General features: G+C 38.2%; 2 protein-coding genes and 2 pseudogenes across 12 annotated transcripts; 3 read left to right on the top strand and 1 right to left on the bottom strand.

The window, feature by feature from the left end:
* LOC140963217 (uncharacterized) overlaps window positions 1-5,990 on the top strand; it is a 13,517-nt pseudogene extending 7,527 nt beyond the window's left edge.
* Window positions 5,991-6,215: 225 nt separating this feature from the next.
* Window positions 6,216-9,924, top strand: LOC140962970 (cold shock domain-containing protein 3-like; annotated as a pseudogene).
* Window positions 6,870-15,380, top strand: LOC140962969 (uncharacterized). 11 transcript variants are annotated; one of them, XM_073422124.1, is made up of 5 exons: window positions 10,121-11,341; window positions 11,470-11,508; window positions 11,902-11,986; window positions 13,181-13,216; window positions 14,474-15,380. In XM_073422124.1, exons 3-5 carry the CDS (start codon window positions 11,959-11,961, stop codon window positions 15,169-15,171), a joined length of 762 nt encoding a protein of 253 aa, XP_073278225.1. In that variant the 5' UTR covers window positions 10,121-11,341; window positions 11,470-11,508; window positions 11,902-11,958; the 3' UTR covers window positions 15,172-15,380. The 11 variants fall into 11 exon arrangements, with proteins under 11 accessions (XP_073278226.1, XP_073278224.1, XP_073278225.1 ...); XM_073422122.1 differs by having other exon boundaries at window positions 10,121-11,446; window positions 11,487-11,508; XM_073422125.1 differs by adding an exon at window positions 6,870-9,694 and having other exon boundaries at window positions 9,957-11,986.
* A 298-nt stretch (window positions 15,381-15,678) lies between these two features.
* Window positions 15,679-17,164, bottom strand: LOC140962971 (thiosulfate sulfurtransferase 18-like). Its single transcript, XM_073422134.1, has 6 exons — window positions 17,020-17,164; window positions 16,857-16,937; window positions 16,626-16,699; window positions 16,459-16,529; window positions 16,249-16,302; window positions 15,679-16,067 (listed from the first exon to the last, which is right to left on the bottom strand). The coding sequence occupies exons 1-6, from the start codon at window positions 17,034-17,036 to the stop codon at window positions 15,873-15,875; spliced, it is 492 nt and encodes a 163-aa protein (XP_073278235.1). The 5' UTR covers window positions 17,037-17,164; the 3' UTR covers window positions 15,679-15,872.
* Between the last annotated feature and the right edge of the window lie 845 nt (window positions 17,165-18,009).

Genomic DNA, 18,009 nt, shown 5'->3' with positions numbered 1-18,009 from the left:
TGGCTCGGGGAACCACACCTCGACCATTCACAAGTCCCGGGACATGTTCCCCGGCCCGAGGCTCCGCACCTTGGATCTAAAAGCCCAGGGCACTACACCCTGGCTCGGGGAACCACACCTCGACCATTCACATGTCCCGCGACGTGTTCCTGGGCCACACACCTTGATTATTCTTAACTCGGCAGGATCCAGGCTAGGGACATTCATTCGTTACGAAAATATGTTCTTTTCTTATCTCAATTGTTTACTAAAAGGTCCCGGTTAGTTCTCAACACTTGAAATATTTTCTTGATGTTTGCATAAAAAACAATGGTATTACTCGGCTATCAAGAGATTAATCGAGACACTATTGAAGGAAAGAATTTGTTCAATAAAAATCCGAGGACAGGAATTACAGAAATAAAGAAAAAAGAGAATACAACCCTAGTCTATATCAATGTGGTCGGATCCTGGATCGTCTTCCTGGTTTTCCTCCTTCTCCTCCTCACCATCCTTGGGAAGGGATGCAATGGACAGGCTAAAATCAGGAAAATTTTCCTTATCCTGGGGTAAGAGTCCAGCTCCCTCAAATTGTACCCGGCACTTGTCAAAACCGGTCTTGAAAAGAGGGTAAGCCTTATCTATCACGGCCTTATTGAACTCAGGAGATTGAAGGAAGGAAGCTTGCCATTTATCCTTATTATGCTCCGCCAGAGACAAAGCATTCTCGGCCTTCTCTGCTCGGGATTGTTGAACTTCTATCTGCTCGGATAGAGAATGGTTTCTCGACTCCGAGACAGACAAGGCACCTCGCAGATTCTCCTCCCGAATGGTAGCTTCATTGAGGTCCTCCCGAGACTTGTCTAGTGCCGTGTGAGCCGACTCCAAGGAAGCTTTTAGGACGGCGATTTCCTCTTCGTGAAGGCTTTTAGCCCGAGCAAGCTCTCCGTGCAGTTGATCTTGGATTTCTTGAGCAGCTCGGGTTTGTTGACCTTTCTTGGTAGCCACTGCCGCCACTTCCTCGAAGGCCGAGATCATCATTTGGGCAGCCTGTACAAAGCAAGTTAGTAAAAGAAAGGATAAATGAAGGAAAAAAGAATAAAGAAAAGACTTACAGATAGGAATCGGTTAGATCCCTCAAGGAACCGAGCACCATGCCCAAAATTCTTCAAAAAGGCATCTTCTTCAGGAGTGAGCATAAACTTTAAGCGCCGAATACCTGTTGAACAAGCTCCCTCCAAGAAGATGTTGGGCCAGGTAGGTTGATCGGTCAGAAGAGGCTCTTGGGGAGGCTCCTCTGTAGGTTGACGCTGGGGAGGAGTGGTTGACGAGCTCTGCCTTCCTTCCCAGTTAGATTCACCCAGAATCCGCTCCGGGCTTGCGACAGCCTTTCGCTTCCTCCGGGCAAGGGGAGTGTGGTCTTCGGGGTCTTCCCGGGATGAATCCCGGGTCAGCTCTTCTTGCTGGGTTTCCACCCGGTTCAGCTCAACTTGCCCCGCTGCTTCTGCCTCAGCCTGTTTCTTCTCACGGGCAGCCTTCCGGGCTGCCAATTTCTTCTCCTTGGCAGCCCTCTCCTCTTCCCATTTCTGGAGAAAAGCCTCTTGCATTTTGGAGGAATCTGCGCAATAAGAGAGAGGATTAGAAGAGATTATAAAGGACGGATGAATAACAAACTAAGAAGACAGGAATTAGAAAGTTATCGGGTTGAGGGTCCGAGCCAGCCACCTCGTCAATTGCCCGATCTATCTGGTCTTCAGCCCGGACGCTCAACCCATAAGTGATCAAGTGCTCCTGGGAAATAAGGGAGGAGGAAGAGAATTTTCGACCCTCCACCAAGTCTTGGCTTCGGGTGTAAAATTCCTCGAATTTGTAAGCTCGGGGAAGGACAGGCTGGGGAGGAAGGGAGGGAAGAAACCCTGTTAGACAGGAGAGAGAAGATGGGAGTTGTATAAAAAAGTATCTTCCTTTCCATCCTTTTTGGGAAGAAGGAATGTCATCAAGGAACTGGGCGTTAAGCCGGGCAGAAAGGGAAAAAGCATTATCACCTAGGCTACAGGTAAAGTAGTAATGAAGAATAAGAGGGTTAATAACAAGGTTATGCATACGAAAAAGAACAAAAGCCGAGGCCATAATCCGAAAAGAGTTGGGATGAAATTGATTGACAGGCACCCCAAAGATTTTGGCGACCTCGATGTAAAAAGAAGGGATGGGGAAGCGAAGACCATTCTTGATTTGGTCCCGGAAAAAAGTAGTATACCCAGGAGGAGGGCTATCTGCCCGATCAGAGGGGCCGGGTATAATAATAGGAAAGGAAGAGGGAATAACTCCTAAGGTACGGAGTTCCTCATCCGCCCCCGAGCGCAAAGTGCTGCTCATTGAGGAGAACCAAGGAACTCCCGGGGCCTCAGAAGAAGGGCGGTCAGAACCAAGGAACTCCTGGGGCTCGGGAAGTGTCCGAGGAGGAGGGTTTTGAAGAGGAGGGTTTGAATAGAAGGGTTTTTTGCTTTTTAGAAGGTTGAGTGATAGAACGGCGAGGTGGAGAAGGAGAGGAATCAGAGCGCAGTGCGGTGGATTCATCGCTAGGAGAGCCCCGCACATTAGCTCCACAGGTAGAAGAAGTAGAATTAGACATATTACGAAGGAAAAACTTACGAGTTTTTAGGAAGAGGATGGTCGGGGATCGTTGGAGCTAGGTGATTTTGCGCGGAGGAGCTTCAGGGAGAAAATTCGCAAGGGCTTCGCCGAGATTTCAAATTTGTAAGTGTTTTTTTTCGAAAATAGGAGGCCTAATGTATATAGGCTGTGTGAACGGATCTCGGCCGTCGATCCAAACACACTTGGACGATCAGGATGCACTCCGAAAAGTGTGCCGGTATACGAAGGGACACACGCAATTATTAAAGTGTCAGACTTATCGGTTCCTCGTAAGGCGAAACGTTCCTGACCGTTAGAATGAAAGGGCACACGTCATTTTGACACCTCATCAACGACCCGGGAGATTTAAGAAACCTACACCTCATGTTAACCCCGGGAGATATCTAAGCCCCGGAAGCTTATTATCAGCCCGGGAAATTTGAAGCCCCGGTACTCTAATTAAAACCCAGTATTTTATATTAAACCCGGGTGGTGTAAGAACCCGGCATTTCATATTAAAGCCCAGAATTCATTGACAGAAGAAGAAGAAGAAAAAGAATTACATCTACTAAAATTTTATTGAGGAAATAATCTATGCCATGTTACAGCAGCTAGTTCAGAATCTACAGAATCCTGCCACTCAACTATCCAATTATTTAGTTCATGGATTCTTAAACTAGTGAAGGATTCGGCAGAGGAAATCTTCTTTAGCTGATGCCACTCCTTCCATAGCATTGCATGCAGGAGAACTTGGTCAGTTGCTAGCTCTGTAACGTGGTTGACATCAAATTGTTGTTTGTATCTTCTCGCTACTGCCCTCTGGGAACGAGTAAATGCCAAACCATGTTGATAAGAATTCTGGAGATCTTGAATCTTGAACCATGAAGACATAACCTTTACCGAGATATATTCTTCAATAGTTTTCTTCAAGTCTTCCAGATAAGGAAGCATCTCATCTGTGACAATGGCATGCGTGCTGCTACAAGCGGTAGACTCACTCGAACTCGGCATATTGGATAATTGTTCTTATTTCACTTTCATCTTCTTATTTATAGACAGGTGGTATTTAATGTTAAGAAGGTGGAGAGCCGAATGCTAGTCTAAACGTTTTTTATTTATGAAGAAAGACGGGGATACATGTATCAATGTATCGGAATTAACAAATTCTTGGAACATGGAATAATATGAATGCGAAGCGTGTGTCATAATGACGTCTCTTAGAATACCCGAGAAGAGTAACCGACAGAGCACCGTATTCAGAGCCCGGGAGGCTAGAGGCCCGGTCATTTCAAGGAAAGCCCGGGAGATGTTAATGCTTAGCATTGTGATTTATCAATTAATCTTGTTCCACTCGCGATATATATGTATCAACCGATAAACTTAAGGGATTACAGCAAAATAACGACAGAGACAGGCTTGAATTAGTATTTTATTCAACCATAGACATTAGCACGTACTATATCATCGTATTCTTCCTCTACAGCAATTATCCATATTTTCACCCAAGCAGCTAAAGGTCCGGTGGAAGTCTTCAGGAAGCTGTCTGAATCGGCAATACGCTTAAGGATCTTTATTTCTTTCCGAAGCATTAATTGGTAGATACGACCATCTGTAAAGACGTCTACCCACTCAGCTATATGCAAGTGCTCGCGCACTCTCCTCAGTTTGGCCACCAGGTTAGGAGTGATAGCTTCTCCAGAATCATAAAGAAGTCTCAGCCCCTGAAGCTCTTCCCAGTAGTCAAGAATTGCGTGAAACACTTCATCTTCCATAGTAGATTTTCGAATCTCTAGAGCGGAATCCTTGAAGGCTTCGGTCATACTCGGAGTTTTCGAACTACTTGCACCAGCCATTGTGTTTCCTGGATGACAGTTTGTTAGTACGATTGAAAAGTGGGTGAATGGCTATGTATAGGAAGAAGGAGCTAATCACAGCCGTTGATCTGTAAATGCACGAACGTCTAAGATACGTTTTTGAAATTGGGGCCAAGAGGTGAAAAGACGTGTACGGTTATCAAGGCGTCAGACTTATCCACTTCTCGAAATGCGAAACGTCTTTTAGGCGGGAATTCATGCTATGACACGTGTCATCGTGGTAATAGCGACAGGGCCCAAGAATGTTAAACAATAAGTTATTGTGAATCCAGGGGACATGAGGTCTCAGCATTTCATCTCATCTATGAGATATTTGAAGACTCCAATTTTGTGCACTGTTAATTATCTTGGACTGATCGGGACAGCGAGTCAAGCTCTAGCCCGACTATTTTAGGGATGGGTGGTGATACCCCATAAGGATCCGGGTCATTGATGACCCGGACACTATCAAAAGCCCGAGCATTACATATCTCCCAAGTATTCTTCGAACAGCCCGGTCTCCCGCACAAACATCGTCCGAAGCTCTCATATAAGTACCCGGGTAATCAATTGCCCGAGCCACCTCGAGAATTGAACCATACTCGAGTATGATTGATACAGGACGTCTAATCTGTCAGAACAACTTGGGCTTGGAGTGTCCTATAAGTCATCAGAAGATAGGGTAGGAGCAGCCGACTTGCCATACTTAGTAGGTAACACTGGAATCGAGGTACCTACCTCATCTTCTACTATAAATAGCAGGTATTAATGTCATTTACAGATTCTGAAATCTTTGAACTCTTAAGCATTATACATATTTTCTCCCAAATATTGCTTGTGTTCATCTTCAACCTGCTGACTTAAGCATCGGAGTGGCCACGCCGGACACCCCTCCGGCGCCCATTCACGAGTTCCTTTCATTGTTTGCAGGTGCTATTGAAGCCATTATCTTCATTCAAATTCCCTAAAAACTATAAATTATTGATTTGGCCCGTTGGAGCTCCTTACCTGACTCATCCATTTCAACGAAGTCACATCACTTGATGAACTAGAAATCGAGGTTTCCAGGGAGGCGTGTGCTGTGCTTACCAAATTTGCATGTTCCGATAACTATCTCCATCTCGATCATTCCAAGGCGATCATTGGTGCTGGAGGGCGATGCATGTGGTCCAGATTGTTAGCAGGACTTGCAGACATGTGCATTGGTTCTGCATTGTTACATCGCAATGCATGTACCAGAAAGTGAAGAACTTTCAGGAGCACAAGTGCTTACGGTGCTGGAATGGGCATCGATACAAGCTTCTTTGGTGCAAGATGAAGAAGTTGCGAAATTGTTAGCTGAGGCCGTCGGAATGTTGGAGCTGTATCAATCCAGAGCATCTAGGGGATACCGTTGATGAAAAACAGCTACTTTTATTAGTGGAAATAAATTATTTGAGTCTCGTATATGGATCCATAATTCGATTTATTTACTTAAACTAACAAGAAAGAAAACCAAATCAATCGCAAATTTAAGCTCCCGCTGGATTTGAGTTGGGCTACATAATATCGTGAAGATTCTTGTATGCACTCCAGGCCCAAATCTGGCCCAGTTGAGTAATAAGTCCACTTCACTAAGAAGTAAGAACTAGTATAATTGACTTGATAGACCTTGGCTTCATCTCCCTGTGAAATTCCAAATTCCTGTATGCTAGGCAAATGATTTCGGTATTTGCTGGAGGTTTTAGGGTTTTGTGATCTTAACCAATCATGGCAGAGGAGAAAGTTACCAGATCGAAAGGGGTGGTGACGAAATTTAACGATCAGAAAGGGTACGGCTTCATTCAACCCGACGAGGGTGGCGAAGATCTGTTCGTCCATCAAACCGCCGTGAAATCAGACGGGTTTTGTACTCTTCGCGAGGGCCAAATCGTCGAGTTCATGATCATTCTGGAGGGCGACCAGACCAAGGCCGTTGATGTCACCGCCCCCGGAGGTGGCCCTATACGGAGGGGAAGTGACAGAAATATTCGTGATGGAGCTGTAGGTGGATACGGGTTTAGCGATCGGAGGAATGGTTGAGGTGAATGCTATAATTGCGGCGAGTTTGGGCATATGGCTAGGGATTGCATCGGCAGAATCGGCGGCGAGAATGATAGTAATTGTTATAACTGCGTAGGGTATGGGCATCTGGCGAGGGAGTGTCCAAGTGATAGCCGTCGCGGAGGAGGAAATAGTGCAGCTTGTTTTGCTTGTGGTGAGCGGGGGCATATGGCGAGGGACTGTATGGTTGGTGGAAGCAATCGTGGAGGTGGTGGTTTTGGGAGGTTTGGAGGCCGATGCAGCGGCATCATCGGAGGGAAGTGCTTCAACTGCGGGGAGTCTGGACATTTTGCTAGGGAATGCACGGAACCCCCTCGCGGATGATGTGTTGTGACTTTTCTTTCTTCTTTTTGGCTCCGGTTTTGTTATTTCTTTGAACTATTTAACATCCTGGGTTATACACTGATATCCTTATAGAGTGATGTTTGGTTAATTTTGGTTGACATGCTATGCTATCAACTCATTGATCATGGGAATTTCTTTGAATCGGTTGGTATACAATTGGAAATATTGTTCTTTCTTGGTTGTCGTCTTACTCACTTCTTGCTCTTGGCATCTTACCATCCTGCGCATTTAAATGTTTGGAGTACCCTATAGGCTATAATCTACGTTCTCAACTTCTCGTGGTTTTAGGCTCTGTTTTGTTGTTGCCGTTGATGATTATTTTTATTTGGTTGTTGTGGTCTAAGAAACTGATTGAATCAATTATTTTTTAACGTTGATTTTTAGCTGCCTATGGATAGTTTATTCTCAGTTTGACTGAAAATTGCTATTTGAGGTGATGCTTTACTTGGATATAAATGGTTGCTCTGTTATTATCGGCCATTTTTTTTTATGGACTTGAATACAATAATATTGGTGTATGTTGTTTCTGTGAAGCTGGTGCTGTAAGATGTTTTAGGAGTGGAATTGATGACTGATAAAAAAAATTAATTAACTTTAAGTTCTGTGATTTTTTTTTATGATATAGTTCAATTGACATACTCCATGCATACTTCATTTGTTCCCATCACAGCATCACCTCAACTCTACACTTTCATGACATTAAAATATACATTCCCTCGAGGATTCTGTGGCATATCACCATTTGATTTCCTTCTATATTTTGGGAAGGAAAACTTGGAAATTTTACAGTATACAGTGGATGCCAATGTCTCATTCATGTATATGTCACCTACCTCTTCATCTCTTACTTCTTTGTGCTAGCCAAGGCAGCCCTTTCTCTGTACTTAAATTTATGAGTTTTTTTTAATCATCTTTTTTTAATATAAGATAATGTGCGAATTGCATAAGTTATTCATATCTACTTTTAAACCAATAGTTTTTGTTTTGTTTTATTTTATTGCATCATTGATTGATAAGTACATATTGTATGCTATGTGGAATCATTTTCTTCATATATCTAGATTTTAGAAATACTATGTTTTAGTTTGCCTCGCATCCTTGAGTGCTTGTTGCATTATTGACTATACTTTGGACATGGCTAAAATCTTTCATCAGTGTACCAGTTTGCGAGTTTTTAAGGTGTTTTTCCATGTTTAGAATTTTATTGGTGACGGACGGATAATATTCTGTGTGGAATAGTATGGATGAGATGATTATTTACTATCTATCATCGCTTCATACCTGTTCGCTATCACTATTGTGCATCAGGTTGTAGTTCCCATCCTTTCTTGCATTGCAAATGGTTTGCTGCCAATTAATGTTTTCTTTGAGATTCATTTATTTGGGTTAGTTGAATGGAACACCAATTAGATCTGAAATATGTTAGAAGTTTATCTACATCTAAATCACTATATTGTTGCTCTCTCAGAAGACCCTAAAAAAGTACGAGGTGGAAACCTGTGTAGAAACTGCACATTTCGATTGGCTACTTCAACGCTCGATCTTTATTTCGTTTATTTATTTAAATTATGATGAATGATATACTTGACAGATATGTCATCTTAATATTAGATATAAAGTGCATATATTTTGATCAAAGATTAATGATGCACCGTTATGGATATTTGGAACACAAATACGATATGTATACAAGATATGATAATTATTAGAAAATTTGAAACGATGTCACATATATAACATGTTAACGGTTTGTATTTTGTAATAAAACGGATTCAAATATTTATCAATTCACCAACAATTATCAATTAAAAATAAAGTAATTACTATACACGCAGCTCTGTCCACCTTCCCCAAGCACCAACAATCAGTTGGTGCCAGTTCTACCGACGAAATAATGAAATTTATGACGGCTGTGTCAGAGTGGTGCTCTTTTTTAGCGGCCACGGATTCAGTCCATCCCTATACACATGCTGCTTCATGATGCTCATGCTTTTCATTTTTTGTTTTTTAATTATATGTCCTTTTGGTTTAATTTGAAAAGTTTATTTCATCGGTACCTCCATTGAAGTGTTCATTGATTGTTTCATTCGATTTTCCGTCTTGTAAATTTCAGTGAAGAAAATATTTGGTAACTCACACCGCATATATGATAATCCAAGGTGAGAACGTTAGATGTCAAAATTTTAAACAAATGGTATCATCATCTTCAATGGAGGGGACTAAACTTGCCTCGATCCTTTTACTTCACACTTCTGTTGCTGTTGGGTGGCAGCTAAACCTAAGATCTTCTCTTAGCTAATCTACTAAACTCTTGGGATGGCCTTTGGCTGGCCGAGAGCTATTATTTGGTCGCTGAGCGCATATTACCTGTACTCACATTACATGCCAATTAAAGTCCGGTCCATGTACCAAAGGTCCATTCTTTGAAATACTGATGAAAGATGCTCAAAATTGTGTATTGTGGGGATCGGGAGTCTTAGAGTTAACAATGTTAATTTCCGAGGCTGAAATATGAATTGGTGGACTTTACCTAAAAATCTTGGGTGTAGAGCTTAAGGTAGTTTTACATGAAAATCGTGTGGACTGTCATCTCGGACTTCCAGCCTAAATCCTAATTCATGGTTTCCTCTTTGCTTTTATGCACGAACTTAAACCCATTTTGTTTTGTGTTTTCATTCATCATTGACTTACTAGTATGGTTTGTTTCTTTCCTTCTTTTGTATCAAACTTTCAAACATTTCATGTTTGAAGTTTATTGCATCATTGTTTCAGGGAATGTGAATCTGCAGTATATTTACCCTGTGGATTGATATAATTGTGCATCACCATTCATTTGGCAGCAAAATGAATGTGTTTTTCTTTGACGCAATGTTTCATTAAAAGCAGATGGGTGATCATTTTACAAGAAGACCATTATGTGTCCAAAGAGAACGGTAGGATAGAGCACTAAAAATTGTGGATAAAAGGTTATAATTTTTTGGGAGTTCAATTTTGGAAATAAAAATTTTTGGGTTCAATTTTGGAAATAAAAGATAATAGTTTTTTTATGGAAAACGATAAAAGGTTTTAGCTAAGCTGAAAATACATTAAAATGTTTTTGACATGCAGCATCAATGAAACTAGGGGCTTTTATGAAGCTGAATATATCTTTGCAATGAATGCGCACTGCTTCCATGTACCTACGGTTGTACGTATTACTTTTCTCTATAAAAGATGACCTTCGACTGTGAAATATCAAGATATGCATACTATTCATTTATCCTATCTGTTTTCATCTACTTGCAGTATACACTGCATGAGTATATTATCGTTTATGTGCAGCATAAAATGCTCTAAATTCTAAACTGGAATAATTTCCTAGATTTGCGTTTCTGTTGACTGATGGGATTATCTCATCAAAACTTTGCTACTGTAGGTGATTAAGAAGTACCGATCTAGTCAGAGTTTAGTTCTGTTTTCAATTTTTCATACCTTGAAAATTTGCCATGATGAGATACAAATAAAATGGAGTACATGGAATATTCTATCGCACATCTTAGTGTCTTATTTTACCTGATTTGCTATTGATATGCTAATTTGTTGTTCCCTTTGGTCATTAAATTGGTTCGAGTAAATTCCATTCACCCTTTGGGCTTTAATCCATAACAATTTTCTGGTTTATTATGCCCTCCTTCATTTAAGTGGGCCATTTATGTGTCACCACTCTCTTTCATTTTACATGGGTTAAGTTAATCATTGCCGCTGCCCTTATTTTCTATGTATTAATTGTGAAAATTGTTGAGTAACTCAAATCTTACTTATTCACTACTACAATTTCTTATGACCCCGCAACACACTGTTTCATTGTAACGTGCTTAATTCATATAATTGGTCTGTGGAATAAAACACTTTCTTTTCATTTTGAGATATTGACCTTTTGGAGAATTTATATGTTGTATTATTTATCTAAGTAACTATAGTTGATTTTGTGTAATCAAGCAACTATAGAGTGATTCCTTTTTTTTTTCCCACTCGATGCTCCTATGACTTCGAACACCAAAGTTTAGCTTGGGAAACCAAACAATTACTTTGTGTGTCTTGTATCATGTATCTTTGAAGTTCATTTAGATTCCTTGAATATTATTCCCAGTTGTATGGCATTTCCTCACAGCCATTCTTCACTTTCTGGCTGGGATAAATTTCCTGGACTCACAAAGATCAACACTAGCTTTCAGCTTCCATTGTTGATCAACATCCAAAAGTTTAATTAATATGTTGTTTATTTGAAGGCTAAGCTGAACGTTTTTCCTGATTGCACTTCCTCATTTTCCATTGATAATATGATATGAATTACAGCTTGAAACTTGTAGGCACCCTGGAAATCAAAGTGCTCGGAGCCAGAAGATTTCTATGTGATAAATATGCTAATCAAGTGAGGGTTTTATTAATGCAAGGAAATCTATGACAAGGTGATTGTTGAACTTCTTAGGGTTTTATTGAAAGAAGATGAAAAAGCAACAGTATTTTAAAGTGAAACAGGGTCAAAAAGTCAGCTACTTGGTTCTCATGATATCCAGTGGTTGATTTTTCGTCACAGGTCTCATCGAAGTCCATGGCATTCAGAACTGGGTAACTTGTGAGTCAATTTTGGACTTTCGGTATATATTTCAACTGATATTTTGGCAGTTTATTTCTGAAAATGGGTTTTCCTTACCTTTTCATGCACAATGCCACACGATCATCTATTCTTCATTGAATGCAAAGGCAATGTAAGTCTGTGTGAAGCGTTGAACTAGACATGTTTTGTACCTTGTTATTTTGGTCTGCAAATATCATCCGAGCATGAGATACAAACTTTTTATGAACATGATGTGATATCTATGGCATTCCATGGCTTCTTTTGGTGTTATCAAGTCCGTATTGGTCTATTGATTCAATCGGAGATGGGAATGCAATGCGCATCTTGCATGTTTCTCTGTTTCTATTGTTTTCTCATTTTTTATTTCTCTTCTTTATGTCTTGATTTCAGTTATCACTGTTCACGCAGATGTGACAGTTTGTCCACTGCAACGCGGCTTTTCTTTTCATGCTACTTCAATTAAGATTCCATGGAGGTATGCGAAGTTAATGATAATAGCTAGATCAATTGTTTTTTACGTGATAGTAAAGCACACATGCACCACTAGCAAGAACTCTGATTGGTCATGTGCAAATGAAACATTATTGTTGATTATGAATCTATGATGACTTCAATAAATTAAGCCGCTTAGACTGCCATGCTATATCATGTCAATTATTATGCATGTTTCTGACCAAGTTTATGCTTTCGGATTTATGTGCCAAAAAATTGAAAGGAGAATTTAAAGATAAACAAAATAATACTAACCTAGACTTGATAAATTGAACTTTTGGAGTTCATCCAGTGCATTAGATTACTAGTTTGTGCGAAGAAAAGTAATGGGACCTTTGTCTCTTTATTATATGCGTTTGAACGTAATAAAAAGAGTGACGAAGGTCGAAGTTAATAGAATGATATTTAACTTGATGGTTGGCCAAACTAATCTTTAAAGCATTCAACTTTTAATGAATTTTGCAAGACACAAGGATTGAAAATTCTCGTTTTTTAAGCATTTAGATGAAATGGTAATTCAGTGGTGGATTATGGAACATTTTCCTCCTTCATTTCTGTCCTCTTTTTCCTCAATTTGGTCCAGAAATATTTGTGCTCTAATTTTTGCATAAGTTTTACTCACATGTAACTTTGTGAATTGAATATAAAGGGAATTTTTAACAACTGATATGCTTTACTCAATTTGGATTGGGTTATTGATAGCCATGTTTTGGCCTAGAGACAATATTATCTACTGATGCAAGCATGGTAGGCTTGTAATCCTACATTATGCTTAGAGACATGTTACTTGTAATTAATATTTATTTATTTATTTTTGTTGATGGTATTGTAAAATAAGTAAATCCACATGGTTATGGTATTTTTTCCTTTTATGTCGATTTTCTTTTGTAATCCTTAATTTTCCACGAATATGTTCCTTCTTGTGTTAGTGAAGGCTACCTTTAAGGGGAAATCCCCCCTTTGTGCAGGTGAGTGTGAAATCAATTTAAGATAAACATCACATTAATTATTTTTTGGAACCAAAAACACATATGAATTGGATCCAGTCTAATGGGCTAAATTTGTGTAATCTTTCACAGATTTTGTCAACGTTATATTATAACGTTTAAAAGCTTTTTTTTATTTACTCTGTTCTCTGGTTCACATATCTCCATTTCTTTTTCATTCAAAAACGAAGGAAGGGCGTTTGTGATCCAAACCATCCTTTTTAGGGGTAAGATATACTGGCTATTTCTTGCGTAAAAAAATTATTATTTGTTCGTACTAGATAAGAGGTTAAAACTGGAATCAATTTCTTATGTTCCAATTTATGGTTTAGTTTTGTCGGCAATAGTAATTTTTTTTGTGTGTGTGTGTGCTCGCATCTATATGTATATGATATATTCTTTATGTTATTAAATTCATATGATCTATAGCCACCATAAGAAACATATTATGCAAATGGAGAAGTATTGTTTTTTTAAGTTTTCATATGCTATGTTATTCGAAAAATTGAAGCCCAATTGAGTGAAATTCACTTCTATATGTGATATGTTAGCAAAGTAAAGTATCTCGATTCAATTCCATTTTTGGAGAAAAGCCATTGAATTAATTTACATGTATTTAGAAAAGTGTGCAATGGTGTGTCAGATCTTTTTTCCTTCAAGCAAGCGTCTGGGTTGAAGTGCTTGCCAATGTTATTAAGATTTTATTAATGTTTAGTTGCTTTTGGTAATTGTGAAACAGATCTGGTTAAATGACTAGGGCAATGGATATACACATCCCTCTTCCACTAAAATATAAGTTCTCTCCTCATAAGTCATTTCGAGAGTCATGCCTTTGCGATTGTGACATTCCTGAAGATTTGTCTATGATTTATTTTGACAAGATGTCCGAGTAATGAATGGATTACTGGAAAAATATCCATGTTTTATTGTCCTGGTGCCTTATTAGTTGCATGAACGTGTCACCGACTCACCATGGACTAATGGCATTTTACTTCGTGGCGCATATATATATTTTTTTAATATGATGGAGATCATATAGGAATATATTTAGCAAAAATTTTTCACTGTTGGTAAATTCAATGTTGCTATATGAAATTAGATTAGTGAATCTTGGCCAATAATGGTATGCTATCATGCAGATGTAGTGTAGGCCAGGTGACATCTATTGACATTCTGAATAATATACTAACTAGCGGCTGTTTTCTGCAATTTATGGGCTTGTGTTAGGAACTGAAAAGTGATGATAAAATGGTTGTTTGCTGCCTAATATTCTAGTAAAGTTCAAAGGTTTTATGAAAATTAGATAGTGGTTTGATGAAAATTACTGATATAGAAAATCTGGAAAAAGTTCTTGTAAAAACCCAAGCAGGCACCAAGTTTTTTGTGGAATTAGTAGTTATCGAAGCAGAAATAGGCAATCATGTGCATTTAGTTGATGAGAGCTGATTTATTCAAGCTTTTATTTTTGTTGCATTATGTGCCAGAATTGTACTCAGAGTGTCAAATGGCTGAATTTCCGAAGTCCAGCAAGGAATCGTCCAAGAACGAAGCGCCCAAGAGATCATCTTCAGATACAAGGGATAAGAATGTACCCAAACAACAAAAAAGAATGGACTACCCTGTCCAAATGCTTCCAGCTATGAAGTTAGCGGTTTCCAAACCTTCTGCATTTCGGGACTTTAAATCCATCCGTCAGAATTTGTTCAACAACAATAAAGTAGCTTCTAATCAAGAGCAAGGATTTGTGGCGGGTACCTCTGGTGTGGATGCCGACAAAGGCAGTGGCAGTTGTAAGGATCCCAGTGTTGAAATTTCACCGAAAGAGAAGTCCCTCCAGGCTGCACATAAGCTCGACCTCAACTCTTCTTTGCCTGACTTGAATGTTGTCCCTCCTGAACTCATGTCAATTAACGATGTTGATGAGGTATCCAATTTTCAGAATGGGCCTTCGTTCGTGGCTGATGACCTCCAAGACGTGGTGAAGGTCGTCCGTAAACTGGAAATCGAGGGCCATATCTCGAGGACTTTCAGATTGAAATTCCTCACTTGGTATGGGTTGCATTCCACGGCCACAGAATGCGATGTCGTACATACCTTCATACAAACTCTGAATGATGATCTGAGCTGCTTGGCCGGACAGTTAATTGACTCGTTCTCGGGCATTATAAACATGAGGTCGTGAAATAGTTTCTTTCGAAAACCTGGGGCATTTTGGAAGAGAGACTGAGTTTATTTTACCTAGCAGTTCTTTGAACTGAGATCATGTTTAAACTTTGATATTTTCATCGTGATATTCTCTTTATGTCAACTTTATTATTAGTTTTGAACTACATGATTCAGTGTGGGTGCAAGTGATTTGACTGAGGTTAAATTTACATGATGGATTGAGTTTGTGCTTTTTTCTCGCGGCGTGCATGAATAATTTGCTCACATTTTATACAATCATTACAATTCTATCTTTTCTACGCATTGTATCAACATTCAATATTCATAACCAAACAAAGTTTAGACCTCACACTCCCCAATACCACAAAATCAACTTCAAAAACTTTTTATGGGTTGAAATACTACCCCCACAAAATTTGTCTATGATGTAAAATCTTTTGTTTGCGAGATTGCTTAGTAGAAGTTTGGTTTCTGCGCTACTCGACCCCCCAATAATTAAGCGAGATACTAGAATTAAATCAACTACAAGAATCAAAATCTTAGAATGAACACTTAAAATCTTCCCCTCAAAATAATATTACACGTTGTGTCTTGAGATAGATAGAAGGATGATTCCCTATTAAATTATTTCTAAATTTATTTTACGGGCAGGCACGAATTATTACATATATCTTTCACACAAGGGAGAACACCATTTGGGTCGATTTTTTTAAGTAATCAGATCTTCACGGTCAAAGAAGACTGCCCGATCGGTTCGTTCGGAACCATGGGAGGAGGGTTCATATTTAGCTTCTTGATGGGATGCTCTTCCGGAATAGAGGGTGGATTTAAAGTTGTTGGCTTCTTAGCCTCAAAACTGCTCTTCACCCACTCGATATATCCCCCGCCCATGTTATATGCATGTTTGAATCCCTACCAATAGAAAAGCACCAATTCATGTCCAATTTTTACAACAATTTCAATGCATATAAAATAGATGGTACGTTTTATAATATACCCAACAAAATATTCATTAACCATATCTATAAGTGAATAATCGATATACAGAAAAAAACAATATATTAAAAACTGATGCTAAAAGTAATGTCCTTACAGCATCAAGAAGATCGGTGGTGGCATACACAGACCTCACTCCACTTTGGCAACCCTGGAAATTTAACTTCTTAACATCAAATTTCACTCAAATGTAATAATATGGAGACAAACAGTAATTTGAAGCTCTAATTAGAAAAGAAACATTTTTTTTTACATGTAGCTAGTTCTAACATCTAATCATTAAATATCAATAGATATGGATATTTACCACAAGAAGCAGATCTTCCCTGTCATGTGTGGACAAAACTTGATCTACAAAATTCGGATTTTTTACCCTTCCTGAATTTTAAATAATATAACTCAAAATAAAATAACATATATATTATATATAAACTGAGGAAGATAAGAGAAAACAAACTATAAAAAAATACAAACCATTTGGGGTACTAAACATGTATGGAACGTTGAAGGCATTCTCCACATGACCACTTTGGAATTCTTCCTCAGTCCTGGTAAAATTTTTAATTATTAAAACAAAGAAAATAAAACAACCCACAAATAAATTGACATTTTGAATGCATAGATGCTCACAGCCTTTAAAATCTAAAAATTATAATGATTTCACAAACAAACATATATCGGCAACGTAATTAAATTAAATTTCACCTGACATCAAGATAGAGGTAGCCTGAATTTAGAAGATTTCTTGCGGCATGCACATCGACAGTGATAATCTCTGCATTTGAACTGCACAAACGAATGCAAAAAAAAAAGACTTTGTAAATCCAAATGCAAAACTTATTTTCCGTTTGACAGCTAAAAAATATACCTTTTCTTCATATCCATTAAATTTTGACTGCAGAGAAATTATTGGGGTTGTAGGTTGATATGGTGCTTCTGTTCTAAAGCTTCGTGCCATTTTATAGACAGTCTGTAGTGCCCATAATGGAGTAAGGCATCACCCAACAATTGTGTCTGCACTTCCCAAAAAAATCAAGAAACGAGACTCCACAATTCTAATGAATTTACAATAATTAATGAAAAAAATAAATTATATATAAATTACTATTTATTAAGTGAGAGGGGGTTATACAAAATTATTGGTGTGGATGATGAAGCCTAATTCAAAAAGAATAAAAAAAAAAAAAAAAAAAAAAAAAANATACTAAAAAATGTAAAAAAAGATTCGATGCAATTAGTTTAATGCAAATGTGGACAAAAATATTCTATCGGTATATAAATTTGTCAATTTTTACACTATTTATATATATATATATATATATAACTATTAAATGCTCTATTCCTGTTGAATGATTGATGTTACTGTCAGTGCGGTAAACATTACAAATCACTTGCTTTTATTGACCATTATAATATAAATTCATGTTTTTTTATTACAACATCAGAATTCATGTTTCTTAAAATAATAACAATGCATGCATCACATTCTAAAAAAAAAAAAAAAACAATGCATGCATCTTTCTTATTTGTAACAATGCATACTCTCTAAGCATCCAACTATAAATATCATACTTTTATTTACATTTTAATTTTTCTTCCACCATTTAGCAAACCAACTTTACAAAAATAACACACAAAATCCGCACTTACTAGAGTATTAGCACAAATCAGATTAGAGCGTTCAAATAAGTGGGTTGAGTTGACGATTTTCCAACTCATCAAAATAAGAACCAGTCCGCCAAGTAGCTGGTTAAGTTGACAATTTTACAGAACATCGCTATTAAATCAAATACAATAACATTTTATCATTCAATTGCAAAATGATCATGTTGCACCTATTATTTTTTTAAGAAATAAG

The sequence above is a fragment of the Primulina huaijiensis genome, chromosome 17 (genome assembly GCF_012295235.1).
Source record: "Primulina huaijiensis isolate GDHJ02 chromosome 17, ASM1229523v2, whole genome shotgun sequence".
Lineage (NCBI taxonomy): Eukaryota > Viridiplantae > Streptophyta > Magnoliopsida > Lamiales > Gesneriaceae > Primulina > Primulina huaijiensis.
The sequence above is the reverse complement of the archived record's forward strand: the minus strand, read 5'-3'. Positions and strand labels throughout refer to the sequence as shown.

What these genes read in the sequence shown, in the direction of transcription:
- LOC140962971 (XM_073422134.1), bottom strand. An exon ending in TACCTCTATCTTGATGTCAG is followed by an intron (nt 16,700 to 16,856) that starts GTGAAATTTAAT and finishes AAATTTTACCAG; the next exon opens with GACTGAGGAAGAATTCCAAA. An exon ending in CCACCGATCTTCTTGATGCT is followed by an intron (nt 16,068 to 16,248) that starts GTAAGGACATTA and finishes TTCTATTGGTAG; the next exon opens with GGATTCAAACATGCATATAA.
- LOC140962969 (XM_073422125.1), top strand. Translation starts at nt 11,959, where the DNA reads ATGCTACTTCAATTAAGATTCCATGGAG. An exon ending in TCAATTAAGATTCCATGGAG is followed by an intron (nt 11,987 to 13,180) that starts GTATGCGAAGTT and finishes TCAAAAACGAAG; the next exon opens with GAAGGGCGTTTGTGATCCAA. An exon ending in CCAAACCATCCTTTTTAGGG is followed by an intron (nt 13,217 to 14,473) that starts GTAAGATATACT and finishes ATTATGTGCCAG; the next exon opens with AATTGTACTCAGAGTGTCAA.